General features: G+C 48.9%; 1 protein-coding gene across 1 annotated transcript in view; it reads left to right on the forward strand.

Annotated features, from left to right (window-relative positions):
• The first annotated feature begins 1,809 nt into the window (after window positions 1-1,809).
• fasn (fatty acid synthase) overlaps window positions 1,810-25,488 on the forward strand; it is a 31,789-nt gene continuing 8,110 nt past the window's right edge. The window contains exons 1-31 of the mRNA XM_070852157.1: window positions 1,810-1,988; window positions 5,546-5,681; window positions 7,207-7,359; window positions 7,531-7,704; window positions 8,703-8,903; window positions 9,783-9,905; window positions 10,685-10,800; window positions 10,946-11,080; window positions 11,490-11,952; window positions 12,360-12,547; window positions 13,198-13,387; window positions 14,498-14,592; window positions 14,910-15,044; window positions 15,342-15,545; window positions 16,235-16,350; window positions 16,472-16,647; window positions 16,767-16,958; window positions 17,072-17,152; window positions 17,680-17,865; window positions 18,204-18,383; window positions 18,530-18,733; window positions 19,626-19,936; window positions 20,037-20,438; window positions 20,640-20,804; window positions 21,015-21,130; window positions 21,307-21,461; window positions 22,092-22,295; window positions 22,433-22,583; window positions 24,144-24,322; window positions 24,542-24,661; window positions 25,263-25,385. Of these exons, the coding sequence (XP_070708258.1) occupies window positions 5,555-5,681; window positions 7,207-7,359; window positions 7,531-7,704; window positions 8,703-8,903; window positions 9,783-9,905; window positions 10,685-10,800; window positions 10,946-11,080; window positions 11,490-11,952; window positions 12,360-12,547; window positions 13,198-13,387; window positions 14,498-14,592; window positions 14,910-15,044; window positions 15,342-15,545; window positions 16,235-16,350; window positions 16,472-16,647; window positions 16,767-16,958; window positions 17,072-17,152; window positions 17,680-17,865; window positions 18,204-18,383; window positions 18,530-18,733; window positions 19,626-19,936; window positions 20,037-20,438; window positions 20,640-20,804; window positions 21,015-21,130; window positions 21,307-21,461; window positions 22,092-22,295; window positions 22,433-22,583; window positions 24,144-24,322; window positions 24,542-24,661; window positions 25,263-25,385 (5,365 nt within the window). The 5' untranslated portion in view covers window positions 1,810-1,988; window positions 5,546-5,554. The remainder of the gene's footprint in view (window positions 1,989-5,545; window positions 5,682-7,206; window positions 7,360-7,530; window positions 7,705-8,702; window positions 8,904-9,782; window positions 9,906-10,684; window positions 10,801-10,945; window positions 11,081-11,489; window positions 11,953-12,359; window positions 12,548-13,197; window positions 13,388-14,497; window positions 14,593-14,909; window positions 15,045-15,341; window positions 15,546-16,234; window positions 16,351-16,471; window positions 16,648-16,766; window positions 16,959-17,071; window positions 17,153-17,679; window positions 17,866-18,203; window positions 18,384-18,529; window positions 18,734-19,625; window positions 19,937-20,036; window positions 20,439-20,639; window positions 20,805-21,014; window positions 21,131-21,306; window positions 21,462-22,091; window positions 22,296-22,432; window positions 22,584-24,143; window positions 24,323-24,541; window positions 24,662-25,262; window positions 25,386-25,488) is intronic.

Genomic DNA, 25,488 nt, shown 5'->3' on the forward strand with positions numbered 1-25,488 from the left:
ATCTGGCAGGGCCTCCCCAGGGAAAAGGAGCCAGAGTCTGTCCAAAAAGTCAAATGAACTTGTGAATGGGGCCTTGACCTAAGTGGGGGCACCCTGTTGGTTCATGGTGTAAGCACCAACCCCGCCTATTGGTCTTGGCAGGTTTTCTGAGTGAAACGTCACTTCCTTCCATGTGAGAGCTGTGTGCTGACTCAGAGACAGGACTCCTCTTCCTGTCTCTCACACAGTGTGGGCTGCAGAACTGATTCCCATAAAACAAACTGTCTCTCTTGAAGTCACTCTGGCCCGAACACGTGCCCACTGATGTGACCGTCCACAACATCAAGAAGAGCTCATTCATTCCGGTGTGCGTCTCTGCTGATCCCAGGTCAGTGTGTGCTCTCAGGTCTGTTATCACCACAGTGGGTCAGTGGGAAAGCCTCTCCTCAGAACATCATGCTATCTGAAGGATGAACTCCAGTAACCCCCACCAGTCACACCAGCTTTCCTGCCTACGTCATCACCCGGGCACCGCCTTGTAATCACCCTATCTCCCAACGACACCCTCTCGTCTACTGTGATTGGTTGAAGCCTCACACCCCCGGCCCGTGATTGGCCAACCTACATGTCATCCACCATACTCCCATGTGTGCACCCACGTGTGCCGACGCCGGCCTGTGCGTTCACGGTCAATGTAAAGTTATGTAAACTTGAGTGTTGTGAAAGGAAACGTGCACATGATAAAGGCTGTGTTGTTTGAGGCTAGGAGAAGAATGTGTGCCAGTTTCTTCTTCATGTGTAGCTGTAGGCTGCAGTAAAGCACAGCTTCTCTCCTCTCATTAGAATAAGAAAGTAGTCGGAGCAGGGCCCCAGCCGAACATGAAAGGAAACATCAGGAAGAGGAAGTGGTGTCCAGTCTTTACTGTGTGGGTAAAGCAGAGGTCATGATGGTGACATGTTTGGACTGGTCCAGACTGCACAGCTGCACAGGATCACATGTGTTCTGATCATTCTGCTCAAACACACTTTGGCTCAGTGCTAATGATCAGACAGCATCCCACGAAGGATGATGGCCTCAGTGGAGCCCTCACACTCACACACACTCACACACACACTCACACATGGTTCATTTTGTACAGTTAACTGTGTGTGTGTGTGTCTTTGGATAACTGACACACAGGAGGATGCTGAGTGCTGTTAGAAGTACTGTCCTGTGTACAAGTACTGTGTCTTGTGTACAAGTACTGTGTCCTGTGAGTACTGTGTACAAGTACTGTGTCCTGTGTACAAGTACTGTGTCCTGTGTACAAGTACTGTGTACAAGTACTGTGTCCTGTGAGTACTGTGTCCTGTGTACGAGTACTGTGTCCTGTGAGTACTGTGTACAAGTACTGTGTCCTGTGTACAAGTACTGTGTACAAGTACTGTGTCCTGTGAGTACTGTGTCCTGTGTACAAGTACTGTGTACAAGTACTGTGTCCTGTGAGTACTGTGTCCTGTGTACAAGTACTGTGTCCTGTGAGTACTGTGTCCTGTGTACAAGTACTGTGTTGTGTACAAGTACCGTGTTGTGTACAAGTACCGTGTGCAAGTGTTCCCACAGCCCACCGGGCTCTCATCGGTACCCCGGCCGTGTGCTGCCGCCGGGCCGGGCGGGGGGGCGGAGCAGCGCTCTGAACTGCAGTAACCTCGTCTCAACATCGGGTTTTTTTCGCTCCGTGACTGCGGGGCGTTCAACGAATGACTCCATCAGTGGCTGGATCCGAGAGCCCTGCCTCCTTTCTCATTGGACTGCGCGGCCAAGCCAAGCTGTCAGCCCATGTGGCGTGGCCAGGCCGAATGTGACACATTTAAATTCATCAGAGGAAAGAGGGAGACGGTAACCGACGGACCGGGACGCCACGGACAGACAGACAGACTGACGGACGCAGTTCTACATGCCCGACAGGCGCTAACGTTTCACCAAGTGCTCCGAGTTTCGCAGGAACATCAGGCCGGTCTGCTAGCAGGTGAGTCCGCTGACACAGCGGGGGGGGGGGGACCTACGTGACTTGTCTGAGTGCCCCCCCCCCCCCCCCCGCTCTGAAACAGGCCTGACTAATGTGCCTTTGTTTTTACCGGCACAAGCTGCTCCGGTTCTCTGCTCCACATTTAGCCACTTAACGCTAACTTGTCTCCGGCACACACACTCTGAGTCCCCGCGGAGCCTGGTCCCATCGGGGAGGACTTCTTGTTCGGCTGCTTCCTCTGGTGGATCATCCTCTGCTGAGGTCGGTGTGTTTGCCGGGAGCCTGAACTAGTCCAGGACCGTCTGCCTTTATGGTGGGCTGGGGGGCTGCCGGACGGGCCGGTGTCCACTGTCCCATCCAGGCACCCTCATCCAGAGGGTGTGTCCAGGCGTCTGTTACTGATGCTGCTCTGTGCAGTACTGACCATGCCAGGCGTCTGTTACTGATGATGCTCTGTACAGTACTGACCATGCCAGGCGTCTGTTGTTACTGATGATGCTCTCTGTACAGTACTGACCATGCCAGGCGTCTGTTGTTACTGATGATGCTCTGTACAGTACTGACCATGCCAGGCGTCTGTTGTTACTGATGATGCTCTGTGCAGTACTGACCATGCCAGGCGTCTGTTGTTACTGATGATGCTCTCTGTGCAGTACTGACCATGCCAGGCGTCTGTTGTTACTGATGATGCTCTCTGTGCAGTACTGACCATGCCAGGCGTCTGCTGTTACTGATGATGCTCTCTGTGCAGTACTGACCATGCCAGGCGTCTGTTGTTACTGATGATGCTCTCTGCAGTACTGACCATGCCAGGCGTCTATTGTTACTGATGCTGCTCTCTGTACAGTACTGACCATGCCAGGCGTCTGTTGTTACTGATGCTGCTCTCTCTGCAGTACTGACCATGCCAGGCGTCTGTTGTTACTGATGCTGCTCTCTCTGCAGTACTGACCATGCCAGGCATCTGTTGTTACTGATGCTGCTCTCTCTGCAGTACTGACCATGCCAGGCGTCTGTTACTGACGCTGCTGTCAGATTCCTTCTGGTGTTTTGTCACAGGAGTGAGATCCTGATGATGATGTCATGACTAAGGCCTCTCAGGAAGGCTTGATCCCAGCCTGAGGACCAGCAGGTCACCGGGGCCACAGGTCCAGGGTGACTGGTGACACAGCCAGATTGTGGACACGCTGTGTGAGGGTGTCTTTACTCCTGTTGTTCTGTGCAACATGGCCGCTGGACGAGATCAGACCAAATGAAGGCCGTTGATATGAACTGTCTTCCTGTTTGGTGACTGGCTGGTGCAGGAGGATCTCTGGTTCCAGTCCAGTTGAGTTAAACCAGAAGTAACGATGACACAATGTTCTCACTTCAGAGACTGAAATATCTATTTAACGATCATAAAAAGGATGATAATGAGCCACGTAGACAGGGAGCCAGTTTGAACTTGTACGTGAGACATTCTTGGAGCCAGGGGGAGCCTGATTGGAGGGATGTGGTTTCACCCACTGCTGTCCTTGTTTATGGGAGACAAAGTGATCTGAAGCTGGTGTGAACAGGTTTTAAAGCTGCATTCCAGGAACGAGTTTGTCCTCCTCACTGCCTGCAGAGTAACGGTTCTGTTTGTTATTTGGTGTTTGTCGGTGTGTTTCCACCTTCAGGATCTTGCCGCAGGCTGTGTGACAGGTATCGTCTTGCTGTGGGCTGCTGCTGGATGAGCTCAGCAGTCCGGAGTGGTTGGGCTAGTGGGAGTGTGGTACGGACCGACTGTAGAAGACCATGTAGTGTACGGCGTGAGGCTGTGGCGGGGCAGGCCCACTTTCTAGAGTGCTGAGTAACTGTACAGTCCATGTGTTGACCAGCCCAGCATGCAGACAGGCCTGTCACGCTGCAGGACGGTGCAGGGTGTTAGTGTGTGATCTGGGTCAGGTAAGGCTAGATATTGTACTGAAGGTGCTACATTCGGTCTAATCCCTGGCCAGTCGATCCTGGAGCCCAAATCCCTTCAGCTACTGAGCCACAGTAAGGACCAGGACAGCCCCGTCACCCCGTGAGCGCCCTGCTCCTAGCTCCTACCGGTGTAGTCGTCATGGTTGCCATCTGACAACATTTACATGGAAGAAATGAAATAATGCAGCCATCACATCACTCACTGTACCACATGATCCTGCACTGGGTGCCATGCAGTCAGGTATTATAGGTGCTGAGCTGGATTTCCAATCGTTAGTCACCAGACGAATTGGCAACAATTCTGATAATCAATGAATGCTTAAGGGAGGTGTTAATGAAAAGGTCCCGGCTTTGTCATTGTAGACTGAACATCTTTGTGTTCTCGACTGTTGGTTGGACTCAGTTTATTGTCATTGTCATGTCTGTGGGGGGGGGGGTTGTTTGTCCACCTGTCCCCTTTCGCAGATTTGTTTCCATGATCACCTTTACCCTGCGGTTACACACCGAGTGTCCTCTTCCAGGATGATGATGCTGTTTGAGTATGAGGCTGATTTGAGTCACCTGCTTTGCACATGACCAGAACTACCAGTTTAGAGGGATATATGTTTGTGTCGAACCAGTTCACTGAAATGTGGCAGTTGGAGAGAACAAACAAAGTCTGCTCTGAGGATTTAGTTTGCCTTGTACCATCTGTAGCTCCAGCCAAGAGGCCACAGTAAGACATGGTAGTCATCTCTCTGTCTCCATGAAAATGACGATATGTGAGGAGAACCTCAGTACCAGAGGCTCCACCTGGGTCCGTTTGGGGCCGTGTGCTGAACAGCTCTGACGGACGGTGTGAGGATGGTAGCAGCCGTCCTGGCTGCTCTATATTGAGGTGGAACACGCTTTCATTGAAGCAGCTGTGTCCCCGCTGACACGAACGCGGCTGGCCTAGAAACGAGGAACAAAGACGAAGACATACATCCACAGTACAGCACTGTCCTGCTCACTCATGTACACAGAGCAGGCGATCGGCAGACTACATTGTCTGCTCTAAGTGCTCTTTCATGCGTGCTCAGAGGGACTCCTCATTTCCAAAGCTGCCAGTCAACGCCAACACAATTACATATGCCTCAATACATGCTTAGAGTGAATGAATACTATTGAATCGCTGCCACAGGGACCTTCTTCACATTTCTTGTTTTGTTGTGATGAAGATTTTCAAGGTGTTTGGCTATTCCACACATGTCCCCCCCCCCCCCCAGACTGTATTATTTGTACCAGTGAGTGACCAGCAGTAGCACGCACCTTCACTGAACCAGCTGCCCTCAACATCAGCTGACTGGGAAGACACACACGCATTCAGAAATCCAAATTCTATTTCCAAGGTTCTTTAAAATAATAAAACCCAAACCAACACATCTGAGTGCAGACCAGAATCTTAGAAACTATTGTTAAGAAATGATTTAGTGTTTCTGTACCAGCTAATGTAATGACTATAACAACATGTGCCAGCGTGGTGAGGGCTGCTGCTGCGGTTCCTGCGGCACACGACTCCTCACCATTATTGATGTGTGTAATTACGCCGTGAACCACTTTTGTTGACACGCGTCTCTCCCTGTTCACAGTAATCCAGCATGGATGAGATAGTCATAGCAGGGATATCGGGTCGTTTGCCCGAGTCCAACAACCTGGAGGAATTCTGGGAAAACCTCATCAACAGTGTGGACATGGTGACGGAAGACAACCGGCGGTGGACACCAGGTGAGCTCCCTAACGAAGCTGGATTTGATGATTGGTCCGGGGGGGGGGGGGGTCAGACATGCATTTCTGTGCTGTGTGCAACAAGGAGTGGCAGGTTTGATCGATTGATTGGTATTTAAATTTAAGATGCTCTGGGGCACAGAGGTTGTCCACCAATCCAAAGATCCACATGTCTCAGTGTTTTGGGGCGCTGAAGCCCAAGTTTCCCCTGATGCTGTGTTTCCCAAGTGTGAATGAACAGTTAGATTCCTCCTTTATGAATGATGTGTGAATGTGAAAGGCCCCAGCCAGGCTGTCTGTGTGGAGTATGAGCGTTCTCCTCATGTGTGTGTTTTCTCCGGCATCAAGGTTTAGTTAACTGATCACTCTAAACTGCGTGAGTGGTTGCCTGTCTCTCTGTCGGCCCTGTGACTGACTGGCACTGTTAATCATGTATGTAATTATACTGGTGACCAGTCTGGGGTGGCCCCCGTCCAATGACCGTAGGAGAGAGGTCAGACTGCTGGGTAATACCGAAGACACGTGGATGCAAACAACGCAGGTTTCCAAATAATCCAAACATTGGCTGTGCATTGGTTGTTTGAAGGAAACGCATTCAGCAGGTTCATTAGAGGATACAAGGATAGACTGATGAAGTGAAAATACATATACTGTTAATTCTACACATGTACATGCAGGAGATAATTCTGAAAGGCATTGTTGTGCATCGTGACACCACAAAAGGTGAACCAGGCTCAGCTGTTATGGTGTTATGGTGCTGTTACAGCCTGCGCTCAGTGTCAGCTCGGCCCCCGTCAGACTCGTCTGAGCACGGCCTCACCGGTTTCCTGAGTATCGTGCTAGTTGCTCACCCATCCTGAAGGATTCAGCATGTAGAAACTTCACTCCATAAAGCATTCCAACCTTCTCCTATATTACCTTTCTCTTTCATATCGTTGCTGATTTGATAACTTCTCTGTTCTTTCTCCTCTCTGCTGTCCCACTCTTTCCAGTCCTCCCTCTCTTGCTTGCAGTTTTTTCCTTTGTGAAAAAAATACCCACCCCTCAGTGCCTGGCAACCATCTCAAGCTCACATTCATGCGCTGAAAGGGTTGGCCCTGAACAGCTGAGGCTGCCGGGACCACACAGCAGGCATCATGGGGGAGTAGGGGGAGTAGAAAGGGTAACCTGTGAAAGCAGGAAGAGGCTCATGACCCGAGGGAGGCCTGGCACCCTCTTTATGAAGAATAAGGTGAACTGCACGTGCTCACATGATGAGGTAGTCCTGTACGTGTGTTTTCACTGTTAAGTGCCCGACACAGAGGAGGACATTGCCTCCCTCTGTGGCTCAGCTGTGTGTCTTCTCTTGCTGCCATCCAGCAAATATTCCTCCAAATGTGAGCCACTAGGCAGCCAGTAGAGGATCCCCTCTGTCCCTGCAGGAACAATGGTTCAGGATCTTTACAGTGCTTCTTCAGATGTGATACAAACCCTGCACCTCTGTACTTGTGTGTGTGTGTGTGTCACCACTTCTGCTTCTCTCCAGGTCTGTACGGTCTTCCAAAGAGGAATGGTAAACTGAAGGACATCAGCCAGTTTGATGCCTCCTTCTTCGGAGTCCATCCCAAACAGGCCAACACCATGGACCCCCAGCTCCGTCTAATGCTGGAGATTGCCTACGAGGCCATCGTAGATGGAGGTGAGGGGAGGGAGAGACCGCTCAGCCCTGCAGATCCGTAGAGGACGGTAACATGAATGAAGAGGGCTGAAGTGGTGGCAGATGAATACAGGAAATCTGATTTTCAGATCTCAGTGACTCAGTGTGATCACATACTGAGTGAATGGCTTAAAATGAAATGTTGCGATGCAGGACTCAACCCGGCCGCTCTGCGTGGCAGTAAGACGGGCGTCTACATCGGGGTGAGTGGCTCGGAGGCTGGCGAGGCGTTCAGCAGGGATCCAGAGGAGCTCCTGGGCTACAGCATGACCGGCTGCCAGCGCGCCATGCTGGCCAATAGACTCTCCTACTTCTTCGACTTCAGTGGTATGTATCCTTTCTAGTCATTTCAACCACTCAAAGCTCTTTTCCATCACATCCTCATTCACCCATTCACACATCCTTCATTCATCAATCTAAGCTGGAGGAGACTGTTCTCTCACACACAGTCACACACTGAAGGTCACGTCGACATGCTGACTCATAGGAGCCGGGATCGAACCTTCAACCTTCCGATTGAGGGGCGACCTGCTTTACCTCTGAGCCTCAGCCGCCCATTTAACACTTTTGTTTCTGTTCAAATCTGGGACATATCATGAGAACTAGATACCAAACTCCAAGATGGACTTCTGATGGATGTTTTTCACATGTGAAACTGTGTGACTACTTTCTATCTGCCCAGCATCAGCAGTGCTCACTCTGCTGTGCTGAGAACTGAGCTGTACCATAAGAATGTGTGTGCATCAGAAAAGCAGCCACCCTAACCAGTACATTAAGACTTTGGAAACATTAGCACACGTTGCAAAATGGCTGCTCATCAGCATGGGCAGCATTGTGCTGTTACTTGCTGCAGCTTTGTATTGAGTTAAGAATACATCACAAAGTTGTTCTTCTTTGTGGTTCTGCGGATGGCCTGTGGGAAAGGCTGCTGTTGACCCTGAGCCACAGGATGGGAGGGGGGGAGAGAAGGCTGCAGTGGTGCCTGCTGCTTCAGTGCACATCTGGATCCAATGCTGCCACCATGTGGCCATTTCTCCTTCAGCTCCAGCTTCCTGTGATGCAGGTCACTCCCAAGTTCTCCTGGATTCCCTGGTTTAAGACTGCCTGCCAGTCAGCACCATGTGTACTACAGAACACACACACACACACACACACACACACACACACACACACACACACACACACACACGCGCTGTGCACTTGGAACGACTGGTAGATGAATGCTTTTGATTTGTTGAACTACAGGACCTTGATCAGTTTGAACTCAGGGTGTGTCTGGGTACCTTTTTCTGCAGCTCTAACCCCCCCCCCCTGTCCTCCTCCAGGCCCCAGCACTGCCATCGACACAGCCTGCTCCTCCAGCTTGCTTGCATTAGAAAACGCCTTCCACGCCATTCGCCAGGGCCAGTGTGATGCGGCTTTGGTGGGCGGAGTCAACCTGCTGCTCAAGCCAAACACCTCGGTGCAGTTCATGAAACTGGGCATGCTCAGTCCTGAGGGGACCTGCAAGTCCTTTGACTCGTCAGGTAAAAGAAGCTGTTGAAGGCCTTTGTTACATCTCCGCCTCCCTTGTTTCCTGTCATCCCTTCGCCATCTCAATATGTTTCAGGCAGGAGTTTTGTTTTCACATTTGTTTCCTGTTTAATATGATGATCATTATCATTAAAGTGAATACATTATTATTATATACATACATTTTTTTGATAAAACTGCCAGAACAGCAGCATTTTGTGTTTTTGGCACCACAGGGACAGTTCTGCCATAGATCCCCTTTGAAATGCTGCACAGAAGTCTTAATCAAACCAAACCAGGTGTCAGGATTTAGACTTTTTACTGTCCGCAGCAGATCTTCTCACCTTTTAGCTCGTCTCTCTCACCATTAGTTCACAATCTTAGTCGTACTCATTTTACCGTGTTATGTAACTATTTCCCTGGTTTTCACTGGTGCCCAGTGGTTCTCCCTCCAGGAGCAGTGGATTGATGGGGGGCCACTGAGATGGAGCCAGCTCTGTGTAAAGATGTGGGCACTAACAGTGTCTGACTCGTTGCTCAGGCAGCCTGAAACAGCAGCCCTTAGTATTAGCCTGGTCAGCTTAGCTCTTATCCCCCCTCCCGGGGAGATCCTCCCTCCCACTGCGCCACTTGGTCCAGATGGAGCGATCAAATCAATGCTTATGCCCAATGTGTGCTTCTACCACAAACAATACATGAAACATGTTTCAGTGACAGAAAAGAAAAATTGGCCCATAATCTAAACAAGAGTGTTTGAATGAGCGACACCATCTAGTGTGTGTGTGTGTGTGTGTGTGTGTGTGTGTGTGTGTGTGTGTGTTAATTGCACTGTGTATATATATGTGTGCATTTATCAATCTAAAGTTCATGTTTGTTCTCACCCTGTCGGTCAGGAAATGGATACTGCCGTTCTGAGGCTGCAGTGGCCGTGCTGCTGACCAGGCGGTCAGCGGCTAAAAGGGTCTACGCCACCGTGCTCAACGCTGGCAACAACACCGATGGATACAAAGAGCAGGGTGAGCAAGAGGAAACTCAGGCTTTGACTCATTAGCTCCAGTAAAATGACATGGCAGGCTCAGGTGATGTTCTGGTTCATGTGCTGGACAGATTATTCAGTGCCTCACTTTAACATAATCAGATTCTTTTCTTGATTCATCAGTTAATGGTTTGGTCTATAAAATGGCAGAAAAGAGTGAAGTGTTGCTGTGACACTCTGAAAGGAGGGTTTCTGTACGGGGAGTGATTTGCCTTTTGATACTGTGACTACATTGTGCTGACACTACCGCTTGATTTGTGATTCTGTGGTTGCGAGCATTTTCAGAAGATGGTATTTCAGCTGGGTCTGAACATTTCTCCACTGTGTCGGTGTTCTATCAGTTTACTTACTGCCACTTCTATCAGTTAGAGGATTATTCATGTTGTCTTGATGGCACAATGTTTTCACTGCTGTCAAAGTTTGCAGGAGGAAGTTTTTCCACTCCTGTTCAGGTCAATGTAATTTGCGATTCAGAGAAATAGATTTCAAGGCAGTAAGAGCTCAGCCAGTGCAGGGCGTCAGGAGACATTTCCATCCTGTGTTTCATCCAGCATTTCCAGAACCATGGTTACCTGTGGGGCTCAAGTTTGTTTCCAGCCTAACTGGTCACCTGACTGTGTTTCTAGACATGTTGGAGCTGCTCTAGTGATGACCGGACCACGCTCCATGCTCCAATAAACAGTATTGTTGCATAGAGGTTGTGTGTTGTGTGTTATAGTGCGGCGTACCATGCTTCACACACTCCTCTTGGTCCCTCAGGTGTAACCTTTCCGTCAGGTGAGATGCAGCAGAGGCTGGTTCGCTCTCTGTACCAGGAGGTGAACATAACTCCTGAGGAGGTGGAGTACATCGAGGCCCACGGCACCGGAACAAAGGTCAGTGCTCAGGCTAGCTTCACACTTTTGGCATCACAACACAGAAAGTGATCAAAGACGTGGTACACACTTTTAATCACACACACACCTGCTGTCCCTCACCAGGAATGTTTGAGCTCTGTGTATCTCTGCTGTCTACATGCAGGTCGGCGACCCGCAGGAAGTGAATGGCATTGTCGGTGTGTTCTGTCAATCAAAGCGAGAGCCTCTGCTTATTGGCTCCACCAAGTCCAATATGGGCCACCCAGAACCGGCCTCTGGGCTGGCTGCCCTGTCAAAGGTGAGCGTGGCAGCACTCCAGTCGTAGCCTCCACACCACACGGCCTTTCTGGACTCTGAGTCTTCTGCACATCTAATTGTTCAATTGGGGAAAACGACGCACATTCGTGGTGTTACACTCAGTTGTTCACACTAAAAGTTACAGAGGTAGTTGTCAAGAATGAAAAACAAGCTGAAGAGGGGGGTTCAGACCCCACCCACTGCACACACCTGTCAGTCACTGCGTAACGTGGCTCAATTGTCAGATGTTTCAGAAAGCAGAGCCCTGAACACACATGGAATACTTCATCAGTCACTGCAGGTTTTCCATCTCCCATTCTCAAAAGGGAAGGCGGCGGGGGGGGGGGGTCTAGACACCAAATCAGCAAAAAGAGAAGGCCTGTGTTTTTATTGTATTGGTTGTTTTTCAGGTGTTGCTGTCTTTGGAGCGAGGAGTCTGGGCCCCCAACCTTCACTTCAACAGTCCCAACCCTGACATCCCCGCCCTCACTGATGGTCGGGTTCAAGTGGTTGACCGGCCCATCCCCATCCGAGGCGGCATCGTAGGCATCAACTCCTTTGGATTTGGAGGTTCAAACGTTCACGTGATCCTTCGTCCTGCTGAGAAATCAGCTGCTGCGACCCCAGAGCCCAGGACCATTCCCAGAGTTCTTCAGGCCTGCGGCCGAACGGAGGCCGCTGTGAATGCCATGCTCCAAAAGGGCAAGGAGCTCGCTACAGATGACGGCTTCCTGTCTTTGCTGAATGAAGTGTCGGGAGTTCCTGCTGCCAGCATGCCCTACCGAGGCTACGCCCTGATCGGCTCTCAGAGTGACGTCATGGAGGTGCAGCAGGTGCAGGCCAGTGCCAGGCCGCTCTGGTACATCTGCTCAGGTCAGTCAGCAAAGACACTCACATACTGTGCCAGTCAAAGGTCTGGACACACCCTTATAGACCAATATTGATTATTGATTAAGATTTGAAAGTTTGGAAACTGATGGACTGTTTCTCTTTACTCAGCTCAGTGGTTCATAATCTGAATCAGAACAGTAGTTGAACAGGACCGTTCTCTGTATAGAACTGTGTACCAACCCAAACAAATAGAACTAAAGAGTTATTTTATCTGCTTTTGGAAACGCTGTCATTTGACAATGTTGTGATTTTTGCATCATTGATACAAACCATTAGTTATTAGTGGAGTTTACTGCTGACTTTTGGAATGGAGGTGATGATTAATTGAGATGTCCTCAGTATGTGATGTCCTGTTGGGTGAAGGTGTGTGATGCCTATTGTATCTACAGGTATGGGAACCCAGTGGGCAGGTATGGGCCGCAGCCTCATGCAGCTGCCGGACTTCAGAGAGTCCATCCTGCGCTCGGACGAAGCTTTGAAGGACACCGGCCTGGTTGTGTCCCGCCTGCTCATGGATGCAGACGATGCCACTTTTGAAGATACTGTTCACGCCTTTGTTGGCCTTGCCGCCATACAGGTACAGTGGAGATGTCATGTCTGATGTGGGAACCCTGGCAGATTGGTGTCAGGTCACTGCTCTGGTAGTAGGACTGTCTGATGGTCCAGGAACTAACTGGGCAGAGTCTGTACAGCTTCCTTCAGACAGTCAGCACTGGGTACCACAGAGAGAGAGAGAGAGAGAGAGAGCTCTGCTATATACTCAGGGGTTCACTGACATCCAGTTGGCAGGTCAGCTAAGGCATGATCAGGTGTTAGATATTTCCTCAGCTATAGTAGAACTTCAGTGTAAGTCTGTCTTCATTTTGACACAGAGATTAGAAATCTATTTTTAAAGAGTGTCTCGGCCCAGATAGGCAGCAATAAGCACCATGAAACAGACCCAGCTTGGACAGAAATGTGCTTAGGTCGATCATACATACACACCATAGACAAGACTGCATCCTGGAAACGAGCTGGCCCAAACCATACACATCTAGAAATAACTCAGCAGCAATGCTGTGACTCAAAGTGTTCAGTTTGAACGTGTGGTAAAATTGGGTCCTGGTAAGAGAGAGCGTAGCAGGCTGATTTGGGCTGAGCCTTGTCCAATCGATGCTAGTAGACTTCCTTATTGAACTGGATCCAGCAGACCAGGCAGAAATGATCCCGTGGCTCTCCTGCTTACAGATAGCAGAGATCGACCTGCTCACTAAGCTGGGACTGCAGCCCGACGGCATCGTGGGACACTCCGTGGGAGAGCTGGCCTGTGGCTACGCTGACGGCTCTCTCAGCCACAGTGAGGCCATCCTGGCTGCATACTGGAGAGGCCGCTGCATCAAGGAGGCCAACCTTCCTCCAGGAGGCATGGCGGCAGTCGGTAAGAGACGGAGCAATGCTTCTTCATTATATTCCAACAGCTGGTTTTATCAAATGAGCACAAGGAAGTCATTGTACAATATGCTTGTTTGGAATGAAAACCTTCAGAGTCAGTCAGTCAGTCAGTCAGTCAGTCAGTCAGTCAGTCAGTCAGTCAGTCAGTCAGTCAGTCAGTCAGTGCCTTTATTTTGTCCCTTTCTGAAATGCTACAGTTTGTGAGAACTGTCTCTGGAAAGGTTCTTCTGTAGCTGGACTGATTTAATCTTACAGACAGTGAGTGTGAAGCATTAGGGGGAAGCTTTCTTCTCTCCTGTCAACTGTTGAATGTCTTTTTGCTACATAAAACACAATTCTTAAAACATAGTTCAGTTTTAATATATGTAGTAATTTCATAATTCTAATCAGTTGCAGTGATGTTGCCAGGTTGATGTTGCCAGGTTGATGTTGCCAGGTTGATGTTGCCAGGTTGATGTTGCCAGGTTGATGTCCTGCGTCTCTGATGCTTTAAGCTCACTACACACACACACACACCCTGTTTTTAGCAGAAATAATAGATTTTAATAGAAAAGAAACTCAGTCATGACATCTTGTTTGTTACTCTACCAGGTGCTTTTGTGCCTGATATCTCTGGTTTTAGGCTGTTTTTAATTCACGTCAGCCTGTATCCCTAATCCCTCATTTTATCAGACACCTACTGAGTTTCCCTGGGACCCACACACACGACCACCGCTGGGCCGTGGTGGGCCGCTGCCTTTAGCAGTGGGCAGTGATGTGTAACGTACCTCTTTCACAGCATTTGAAGTTGCCTTAAACAACAGCACCTGTAAGGTGACCACACACAGCCATCAGATCTAAAGGACACCAGGAGAGCATCGTGTCAAAGCTTGGTAACATTTAGAAGGAAACTGGACTCCTTTGGTTACTAGTTTGTGTGCTGATGTTACTGCTTGATCACTGTCACAGGGGAGTCACTTCAGGTAAGAAGAAAGACCGTGGTGGACAGTTGCCAGTCAGCCGTGTATATTTCCATTAAACAGCACAAAGAAAGCCTCAATATGCAGCATTTAGTGTTGCACATCCTTCACCTTTGTGCTCGCTGTCTGTGTTCCAGGGCTGACCTGGCAGGAGTGTCTGGCTCAGTGTCCCCAGGGGGTGGTCCCGGCCTGCCACAATGCCGAGGACACCGTCACCATCTCCGGCCCTCAGGTCAGACATGCTGTCCCACCGTGTGTTCTAGAGCCTCGTTAACACATGAATGAGCAGGCAGACTTACAAGACCTTTACTTTTAGTTTGAAATGTAAATGTGAATCAGGAAGAGAAGAAGGAAGAAGAACATAGTAGATAGCCAACAGCTACAACACAGAAGATGTCAGGATGATGATCAGTGTCAAACAGTGTCCGGTTGTGTGACAGCGTCTGTGTTATCTAATGTAAGCATGGGCACACTGGCTGTTACCCATGTAGTTTTCCCAGGTACCGGGGGGGTGCGTGCTGACAGATGTGCTTGTGTGTGTTTCATCAGGAGGCGATCACTAAATTTGTGTCGGAGCTGAAGGAGCAGGGAGTGTTTGCAAAGGAGGTGCGCAGCGCTGGTGTTGCTTTCCACTCTTACTACATGGCCGCCATCGCTCCTGCCCTGCTGGCTGCTCTGAAGAAGGTACACAGCACTGCTATGTTCCAGCAGTGTGCATGAAGCTCTGACTACTGTTGTCACTACGGACTACCTGCTGTTAATTAGTGGATACAAGTTCCACATCTTCTCACAGCTCCAACTCTGTTTTGTTTCCTACAAATTCAGCTGCTTTATGTCGAGCTTTTGTCTCCTAGGATACCAGGCTCGTCAGATTAGTAGCATCATTCTCACAACTGCAGGAACCAAGTGGCCTGATGCAGATCAGTGTTCAGCACACATTTGAATATTGATAAAGAATGAAAACTACCATCTTGTGTGTAGGTGATCAAGGAGCCACGGAAGCGCTCCTCCCGCTGGGTGAGCACCAGCATCCCTCAGCCTGAGTGGGACTCTCCTCTGGCTCTGTACAGCTCAGCTGACTACCATGTCAACAACCTGGTGAGCCCTGTGCTGTTCCAGGAGGGCCTCAGCCTGGTGCCTGAAAACGCAGTGGTGCTGGAGATAGCGCCTCATGCTCTGCTGCAGGTACACTCAGCACCAACTAATCATTTCATGCATTAAGCAACCTAGCAGCACACAAATGAGTTCAAATTCATGTTTTTAAAGCTGGAAAACATCCATGTGTACAGTGTGAGCCAGGGCCTGGATCTATCAGCCAACTCTGGAGCCTACCTAGGAGTCCCACTTAAAGTTAAACTAAGACTAAAAACACTCAGAAGAGAACCTGGGAGTTATTTATGAAGCACCCTCACCTTGGGGGAGTTTTACAACATTAATGACAATATTGTCATTGTAGTTTTTCTAGGTTGTGTTTTAAGAGTAGTAAAAGTCTAAATGCAGAATGTGTTCTGTGTGGAGGCAAATAATGTAGCTGACTAAAATATGATATCAAAATTTAGAGGAGCTGAAAGCTCACACTGATTTTTACCAACCAGCCGTTGGCAGTGGGAAACAATGAAACTGTTCATATTGTGGTTTGGCTCACTAGGCTTTTACTCCGCCTGTATTAGCGCATCTTGTATTAGACATAATGCACAAGCAGCAGCTTCTCTTTCAGCCAGACCTGCTGTCAATCTCTGTGACCATCTGTCATGTTAAACAAATGAATGAAGGAACGAAGCGATAAATAAATAACCCTCCAATATTTCTGTAGCAGCACGCAGAAAGAAAAAGCTTTGTCATGAACTGTTATGAACTTTGGTTTTTGCGTTCAGGCCATCCTGAAGCGAAGCCTGAAGCACACGTGTTCCATCCTCCCCCTGATGAAGAGAGGCCACACCAACAACCTTGAGTTCTTCCTGTCAAACATTGGCAAAATCTACATGAGCGGGTCAGTAAAGGTTGTGTAGTGGGGGGGGGGCTTTGCAGTGAAGCCTGCTGTCTGCTTCTCCTCTGTGAACAATCCTGGAGATGGTGCTGATAGTAAAATAATTGTTAATGCACCTCTGTAGCATCAGCATGGATGGTAACAGCCTGTACCCTGCGGTGAAGTACCCTGTGCCAGTGGGCACCCCTCTGATCTCCCCCTTGGTACAGTGGGACCATGCCCAGACGTGGGATGTTCCCAAGGTGGAGGACTTTTCCTCTGGCTCAGGAGGATCCAATTCTTCCACCGTCTACAACATTGGTAAGAAATGTACATCTGGACTGAAAGGCTGTTCTGCTCTGTCCTCATGTTTCCAGTTTCATCCCATAACATTTTGTTTGACCGCTCGTGTGCTTGTTGTCCAACTCCTTCAACGACAGACATAAACCCAGAGTCTTCAGACAACTACCTGATTGGACACTGCATTGATGGACGTGTCCTCTATCCGGCGACGGGGTACCTGGTGCTGGCCTGGCGCACCATGGTGAGACATCTGGGGGTTGTCATGGACAAAACCCCTGTATGTTTTGAAGACATCGCCATCCACAGGGCCACCATCCTGCCAAAGACCGGTGAGAGAGAGCTGCAGGGGTGTGAGGGGGGTGGGGGGGCTGATTGTGATGGACTGTTGAGCTGCTTCACTACCTTTTCAGTGTTCATCTGATTTTCTCTCTGCTTCTCTCAGGCTCTGTCCAGCTGGAGGTGCGTCTCATGCCCGCCACCAACAAGTTTGAAGTGTCAGAGAACGGGAACCTGGCTGTCAGTGGTAGGTGGCTATAAACAGCACTGTTTGTCTGACAGGCCAGACATCTGCTGACACCCCTCGGGTGCTGAGGAGATGTCTATCACTGCAGCTTTTCTTTTACTTTGTGCGTATTACACGACATGATCGATGATGAGAGCTGAGAACTCACCTGCTCACGTATCCGGGTGCCGTCTTATCCTGCCGTGGATCACAGTGTTTTTGCATGAGACATGAGCAGCTGGGTTGTATGAGGCAAAAGAAGCAACAGTCAGCAGCTCCAGTGAATGAATAACAGTGAGCATCAGCCCCAAGTAGAGGATCAGAAGGCTGTAGACTCCTCTTCAGGTGTACTATATAAGCTGCATGGTGAGCAGAGCACTTCTCTCTCCAACATGTTTGTTTCCACATTGTGGGAAAAAGGAAGCCGACAACAAAAACGCCATGAAAATGTCTAGAAAATTGCTGTTCCATTTTTTCACCAGTGAACATATGAACATCTCTCAGTCCCACGAATCTCTGCCTTCTCTTGTTGTGCATGTGATTTTTAGGTAAGGTGAGCATTCTGGAGGATGCAGCCTTCGATTCATTCTGCGGTCGGATAAGGCAACAGACTGCCTCTGACAGTGGTGATCCCAAAATGAAGCTCACGGCACATGATGTCTACAAAGAGCTGCGCCTGCGGGGCTATGACTATGGGAAGACTTTCCAGGGCATCTTAGAGTCTAACAATGCAGGTAACAGTGAAGAGTGTTTGCGTGTGTGTTGCTTTTGAAACCAGCTTTGTGAACAGTGTTATCCTTTACCCTTGTGTCCTTTTTTCTTGTCTTACAATGATTTAATGACATTAGTTAAAAGACACTGTGCTATGTCACTAGTTTTATCCACCAGACCCATCATACGTTTGTTTGTTCGCTTACACTTGTTTATTTCAGTGAACTTTGTAAAGCACTATGAGACACTCTGTAGTGATATTGGGCTATACAAATAAAATTGAATTGAATTGAATTGAATACGTAGGTGCTATACTTTGTCCTTGCTGATTGGCCGCTGTCATGTGATTGGCTGGTTCCAGGAGACAGCGGGAAACTGCAGTGGACAGGAAACTGGGTGACCTTTCTGGACACCATGCTGCAGATGATCGTGGTCGGGCTGTCGGGCCGTAGTCTGCGCTTGCCAACCAGGATCCGCTCGGTGTGTGTTGATCCGGCCGTCCACCTGGAGAAGGTCTGCGAGTACGCTGATGGAAAGCAAGGTATTTGTTACCAATCTAGTCCAAACCGATTTGTGCACCTGCACATGAATCTACACAGACGGACTTACTGTCGTTTTTAGAACAACTGTTGGTTGTGACTCTAAACATGTTTAATCCTGAACTCTGCATCAAACTCATTCCTGTAGCCGTGGATGTCCATGTAAACCGTTGCCTTGACAACATTGTTGCTGGCGGAGTCCAGATCTGCGGTCTGCACGCCACCGTGGCCCCCCGTCGGCAGCAGCAGCAGAGTCCCCCCACCCTGGAGGAGTTTGTGTTTGTTCCCTATATGGAGACGGAATGCCTGACAGCCGATGGGAAGCTTGCAGAGCAGCTGAGGCTCTGCAAAGGTACAACAGATAACAGCCTCTGTCACTTTAAATCACTTCAGCTTTCATTTTGGATCATTTTAACTATTTAAAATAACATGACATTTTATTGTTGAAGCTTATAAACCATTTAGGGTTCAGGGACAGGGGCAGATGTAGCACTGTCCTCAGGGTTCCACATGATCTCTCATAACTGAAAGGCTTCTGGGTTCAGGTTCCTCCTGCTCTCTAAAGAGAGTGTGAAGCACTGATGTCTCATTTTATCCTTTTGTTTTCCCCTCAAGCAGCTTATTCCACTCAGTTTGACAGTGTCCCACATTATTCATCATATTATGCTATCAAACCTCCATTCAGTGTACATAATTGTGCAGAATTTCCCAACTGGAATTTAAAATGGTTGTACTGTGTTTGACAGCACAGTTTGTACTAAGTGACCAACCACTGGGTCAGTCGAGTGGAAAATGTTCGATAGTTTGCTGATTATTCATCAACTCTTAGATTTTTGAGTGGCCTTAAATGCACCACCAGGGACAGTCCCCACAGACGCCAGGGGGCTCTGAACAACCACATAAATGACTTTGGTGTGATGTGGTTTGTTTTTTAACACTGCTGACGTTTGTGGGGGAAAAATATGACCAAAGCAGCCGTTCATGTTCTCAGCTTTACCAGCATTATTAGATATTTAGATGGGCTCTCAGAGGGAGGGGGGCTTCAACAACTAACATATAGAAGAGTCAAATGAAATGAAATTACTGATACTGAAAAGAGTAATCAACATCATTTCAGTTGGATTAAAAGGAACTAATACAGTCAGTACGATCCTAAAATCTATAAAACTGTTGACTGACATCTCTCTTTTTGGATCATCTGCTTCCATGTTCCTCTAACTCTTCGGTCCTCTCTCTCCATCCAGGTTTAATCCACAGACTGCAGCAAAAGTTGGTGCCTCACGGTGTCGAGCTCTCCATCCCTGGGTTGCAAGGGGAGTCAGACGGCCCCCTCCCCTGCCCCTCTGAGCCCGGCTTGGTGCGGCTGCTGGCCCTGCTTTGTGGCCTGGAGCTGAATGGGAACCTTCAGTCTGAGCTGGAACAGATGGTAGAGAAAGAGAGGGCGTGTCTGCTGCAGGACAGCCTGCTGCACGGCCTGCTGGACGGCCAGGCCCTCAGACACTGCCTGGACACCACCATAGAGAACAGCATGCCTGGCAAGATCAAAGTCCTGGAGGTAAGACTGAAAACCAAATAAAAATCCAATAGAGAACATCTGGCAAATGTCGTCCAGAAGCAGAATCGCTGAATTATGCTCCAACCCTCTTCATTGCCAGGCTCTCTCCAACGATGGGCAGCTCTTCTCTCGTGCTGTCGCCCTCCTGAACATCCACCCTATGCTGCGTGTGGATTACACGGCCACAGCGGCCAGCCCGGACCTTCTTGCTCCCCACCAGGCCGCTCTGGAGGAGCTGGCCGTCACCTCAGCCCAGTGGGACCCCCTGAAGGGCCCACCTCCTGGAGGCATGGTAGGAGGGGCAGACCTGGTGGTGTGTAACCACGCCTGGGGCCCTCTCACGACAGACCCTGGACTGCTGGTGACAAATCTAGCTGCTGGAGCCAAACAAGGGGGGTTTGTTCTCCTCCATGCTCTGCTGAAGGGAGAGACTCTCGGGGAAACGGTTGCCTTCCTCTCCAGCGCCACTCAGAGCAGCAGCCAGCGAGGACTGCTCACACAGGTCAGAGCGGGCAGTCTGGAGACCTTTAACACTTAACACTAAACACATTTTGTGCATCTACAGACACAACGGCCTTTCAGAATAATGATTTTGATAATAATAATGAGTTTAAGTGAGCTGACCAGTCAGATGCTAACATCACAGTGGATGTGCGATGGGACGTGGTGTTTTGCTGATATTCTCTCCTTCTCTTATCACCAGGCTGAGTGGGAGAAGGTGTTCTCTGAGGCCTCTCTCAGCCTGGTGGCTGTGAGGAAGTCTTTCTATGGCTCAGCCCTCTTTCTTTGTCGCCGTCGAGCTCCAGAAAAACAGCCCACTTTCCTACCTGTGGACAGCACCGATTACAAGTGGGTGGAAACACTCAAGGTGGGTTCTGTAACCCTCTGTGTCTGCCTTTTGAAATGTTCTGCACTGTCTTGAATTTTCAAGCCAGAATGACGGGTAGACATGACATGGCAGGTTTGTATGATAGCTCGTGCAGTAAATCCCTCAGCCAGGAGGCAGTTTACTTGGGTCATCATTTACAAACATGACATCAGTCATGAATTTGGGTTACTGTGTGGATCTGTGCTGCAGGCGCTGCTGGTGGACTCGTCAGACTGTCCAGTGTGGCTGACTGCCTCTCAGGCTCACTGTGGCATTGTGGGAATGGTCAACTGTCTACGGCAGGAGCCAGGTGGCCACCGAATACGGTAAGACATGTCATCCAGCATACGAACCCGTGCCAGTGTAACATAGAAACTAAAGGCTTGTGTAGTAAATACTAGTGCATACGATGTGTGCGAGCTTCTTCATCGTCGGCATTATCTCACTTTTGCTGTGTTCCCTTTTTAATGCCCTTTCCTGGTTTTCCCTTCCTTGTCACCAGGTGTGCGTTTGTGTCCAATCTAAACGAGTCTTCAGCAGCACCGAGCCTCCAGCCGGCTCATAAATCCATCCAGTCAGTGCTGGAGAGAGATCTGGTGATGAACGTGTTCAGAGACGGACGCTGGGGCGTCTTCAGGCACCAGCTCATCAGTCACGGTACCAACATAAAAAACGATTCTGATTCCAGGTAGACTGATACGTTTCTGGTTCTGCTTCACCAGATTACAGATGGATTGTAGGACAGTAAAACTGGACTATCTATGAGAAACCTTTTCTGGTAAATTCTAGTCACTTCGCCCACTCAGAGAGCTTTTACATCACATCCTCACTCACCCATTCACACATCATTCATATCGTCGTCGGAGGAGACTGTTCTTTCACACACTGAAGCTGCTTCAGGAGCAGGTTGTCTTGCCCAACGACACTTTGAGGTTAATTCAGAGGTTAATAGACTGATCACTGGAGGCAACCTTCAGAACTGAGGTGGCACCAGCAGGCGTATCACTGTGTGGCCTAAACTAAACCATGACGGAAACAATCTAAATGAGCCTCTCAGGTTTGATGCACTTTTTTGTGGACAGAGATGGATGAAGTGCTTTGTCAGAAGTTGCTGTTTTTGACTTCTTAAACACATAACAGTAGTGTTTAACATTATACATTCAAAAGCACCACCCACTTAGGATTTTGTGAAGATGATAGAAAGTACCAGTTTTGGTAGCCTTGTCACTTCAACCAGGGTGAATCAAGAGAAAATTGAGGCCTTTGTCTGTGTTCCCTGGTTGTCAGATGTAAATGAAGAGCTGACAGAGCACGCCTACGTTAATGTGCTGACTCGAGGTGACCTGTCGTCTCTGCGCTGGATTGCCTCCCCGCTCTGCCACTACGTGAGCAGCGACCCCAATGTGCAACTGTGTCGTGTCTACTACAGCTCGCTCAACTTCAGAGACATAATGCTGGCCACCGGCAAACTGCCACCGGACGCTATTCCAGGTAGTGTGTGTAGACGGGATCGGGCTTCATACACCTGGTTCCTCTAACAATAGCATCCCACAGTGCCATTATAGTAGACTACACAAAGATGAAAATGGTGGTCAACAACTAGACCGTGTCTCCTGTTCACTGTGTAGGTGACCTCGCTCTGCAGCAGTGCATGTTGGGTATGGAGTTTTCTGGTCATGATCCCAGCGGTCGGCGTGTGATGGGGCTGCTGCCTGCTAAAGGCCTGGCGACAAGTGTGGATGCTGACAAACGCTTTCTCTGGGATGTTCCCTCCAGCTGGTCAGTGCCACGTTTTTAAAGTCTGTGTGTGTGTGTGTGTGTGTGTGTGTGTGTGTGTGTGTGTGTGTGTGTGTGTGTGTGTGTGTGTGTGTGTGTGTGTGTGTGTGTGTGTGTGTGTGTGTGTGTGTGTGTGTGTGTGTGTGTGTGTGTGTGTGTGTGTGTGTGTGTGTGTGTGTGTGTGTGGGGGGGGGGGGTATTCAGTATTTACTATCAGGAAACAGTCGCTGAGCCTGAGTATAGTACGAGTATGAGCCTGAGATGTGACTTGTCGTTATTGCTGCCTGAGCAGAAGGCAGAGGAAAAAGGTGGCAGGTCAAGTGCTGTGGATTTAAGAGTTTCATGGCGGCTCTTCCTGGTCATGTAAAAGGCTGAACCCACATTAACCAGGGGAGCAGGAGACAGTCGCTGCATTGCTCTTTGCTTATTTTAATACGGTGGTCAAAGGCTTTTTTTGGTCACAGTGGAAGCAGCAACTACAGCCGATGTATTCAAATAATTCCCTTCAGTAGAGCAGCTCGAATTTCAACAAGACCTGTATTGTTTTCTGGGTTATTGATAATCAATCAGTGTTTTCTAAAGTTTATGGCGGTGAGATACTTCCTGTTTCCACTGTAAATAGTAAATGGTCTGTATTTGTATAGCGCCTTTCTAGTTATTTCAACTACTCAAAGCGCTTTACATGACATCCTCATTCACCCATTCACACATCATTCATACAGGAGAAATGTAATTTGGAGGAGACTATTCTTTCATACTCATTCACACACTGAAGCTGCTTCAGGAGCAAGTTGGGGTTCAGTGTCTTGCTCAAGGACACTTCGACATGTTGACCCATAGGAGCTGGGGATCGAACCCCCGACCTTCTGATTGAGGGACGACCCACTCTACCACTGAGCCACAGCCGCCCACTGTGTGCCATGTTTGTATATCACCACAGCAGCCTACACCACAAGGCTTTGTTACTGTCATCATCTGGTTTTACTAATCAGTGAACTAATATGTCATCTATCCATACACTAACCTCTGCTTGGGTCTCCTCCTCATGTCTTAGCTGTGTGACAGAGATGTGATGAAGAGAAATGAGAAGTGAGGAACTGTATTTGCCTACAGGGACACCCTGACTCACGCCAGCATCATTTTTAGGGACATTATAGTAAAGCTGCTGTCACTCACACCCACAGATCAGCTGACATTTCTGCACAAAATATTGAGCTCTGAGATCACGTTTAAGGGATTGGAACGTCCCTGATGATGGTGGACGTGATCAGTGTCTGGGCACGTGGGCTGCAAGACGAAGGGAGGAAGCAGAATTAGCAGCGTGGAAAATGTAGCACGTTGGTGTCAGCTTAAAGCAGCTCTGTGGACAGCATGAGTTTAGAAGTTAAACGATAAACCAGAGCGCAGTGCAGACGTTACGTTTCAAAGAGGATATTCAGTAGTTAACTACAATACTGCTACTTTAGTTAAGATTGTACATTGTGGTGCCCCCCCCTGTCTGCTCTTATTACTGCTTTCTATAGAATGATGAATAACGCTGCTGATGCCCCTGTGTGTATGCAGGACACTGGAGCAGGCAGCCTCAGTGCCAGTGGTCTACGCCACCGCCTACTACTCCCTGGTGGTGCGCGGCAGGCTGCGCCCCAGAGAGACTGTTCTCATCCACTCGGGTTCAGGGGGGGTCGGCCAAGCTGCCATCGCCATAGCACTGAGCAAGAAATGCAAAGTCTTCATTACAGTGGGTCAGTATTTTGCATTCCCATACACAGTCATAGTGATGACAGCTCTTCTTAGTTATTTCTTTCTTTGATACAAAAACACACTTCATTTTCAAGAGATGCTTTTTTTTTTCTCATATTTTTGATATAGTATCTAATAACTGTGAGATAATGTTGAGATGATACCTGATAAAAGCTGTTACATCTTCTGAACCCTAACCTCCTCCTGTGTGGGACCTGTAGGCTCGGCTGAGAAGCGGGCCTATCTGCAGGAGAGGTTCCCTCAGCTCTCAGCAGACTGCTTTGCTAACTCCAGAGACACCTCCTTCGAACAGCACATCCTGCTTCACACGCAAGGCAAAGGTCAGATAGCTCTCTGTAAACATGTTTGACGTAGGACGCAATACACAATACTGCACATAGCATTATCTACCTGTTATCAGTCAATGGCTGCTTTGAAACTAAGGGATTCCCAAGATAGTGAAAGTGAAATACCATCGTCACATGGTTCACCAGCTGCAGCAAAAACAAGATGGAATGATAAAATGGGTGGTGGCTCAGTGGCTGGGGGTCAACATGTTCAGAGAGTTTACCTGCAGTGTTTTGAGCTTTGAGAGTACCACTTTTTGTGACTGTGTGTGAGTGTGTGTGAGAATTCAGAATTCTTTTATTTGTCATTGAGCACGAAGCACAACGAAATTGAAATAGAAGCAGCAGCTCTCATGGACAGTGCAAAAACAACGGAAAGGTGCAAAAAGACAGAATGTGCAAAGATGAAAATTGTGTGTGTGTGTGTGTGTGTGTGTGTGTGTGTGTGTGTGTGTGTGTGTGTGTGTGTGTGTGTGTGTGTGTGTGTGTGTGTGTGTGTGTGTGTGTGTGTGTGTGTGTGTGTGTGTGTGTGTGTGTGTGTGTGTGTGTGTGTGTGTGTGTGTGTGTGTGTGTGTGTGTGTGTGTGTGTTTTCAGGTGTGGATGTGGTGCTGAACTCTCTGGCTGAGGAGAAGCTGCAGGCCAGTATTCGCTGCCTGGCCAGACATGGGCGATTCCTGGAGATCGGCAAATACGACCTGTCCAACAACTCCCCACTGGGTCAGTAGGAGCCCTCGGGCTGACAGTAACAGTGCGAGTGGAACTCCTTTCATTTCACAAATGTATACAAATATATGATCCTCTAAATATCAGAGGAAATTAG

The sequence above is a fragment of the Pempheris klunzingeri genome, chromosome 20 (genome assembly GCF_042242105.1).
Source record: "Pempheris klunzingeri isolate RE-2024b chromosome 20, fPemKlu1.hap1, whole genome shotgun sequence".
Classification (NCBI taxonomy): Eukaryota; Metazoa; Chordata; class Actinopteri; order Acropomatiformes; family Pempheridae; genus Pempheris; species Pempheris klunzingeri.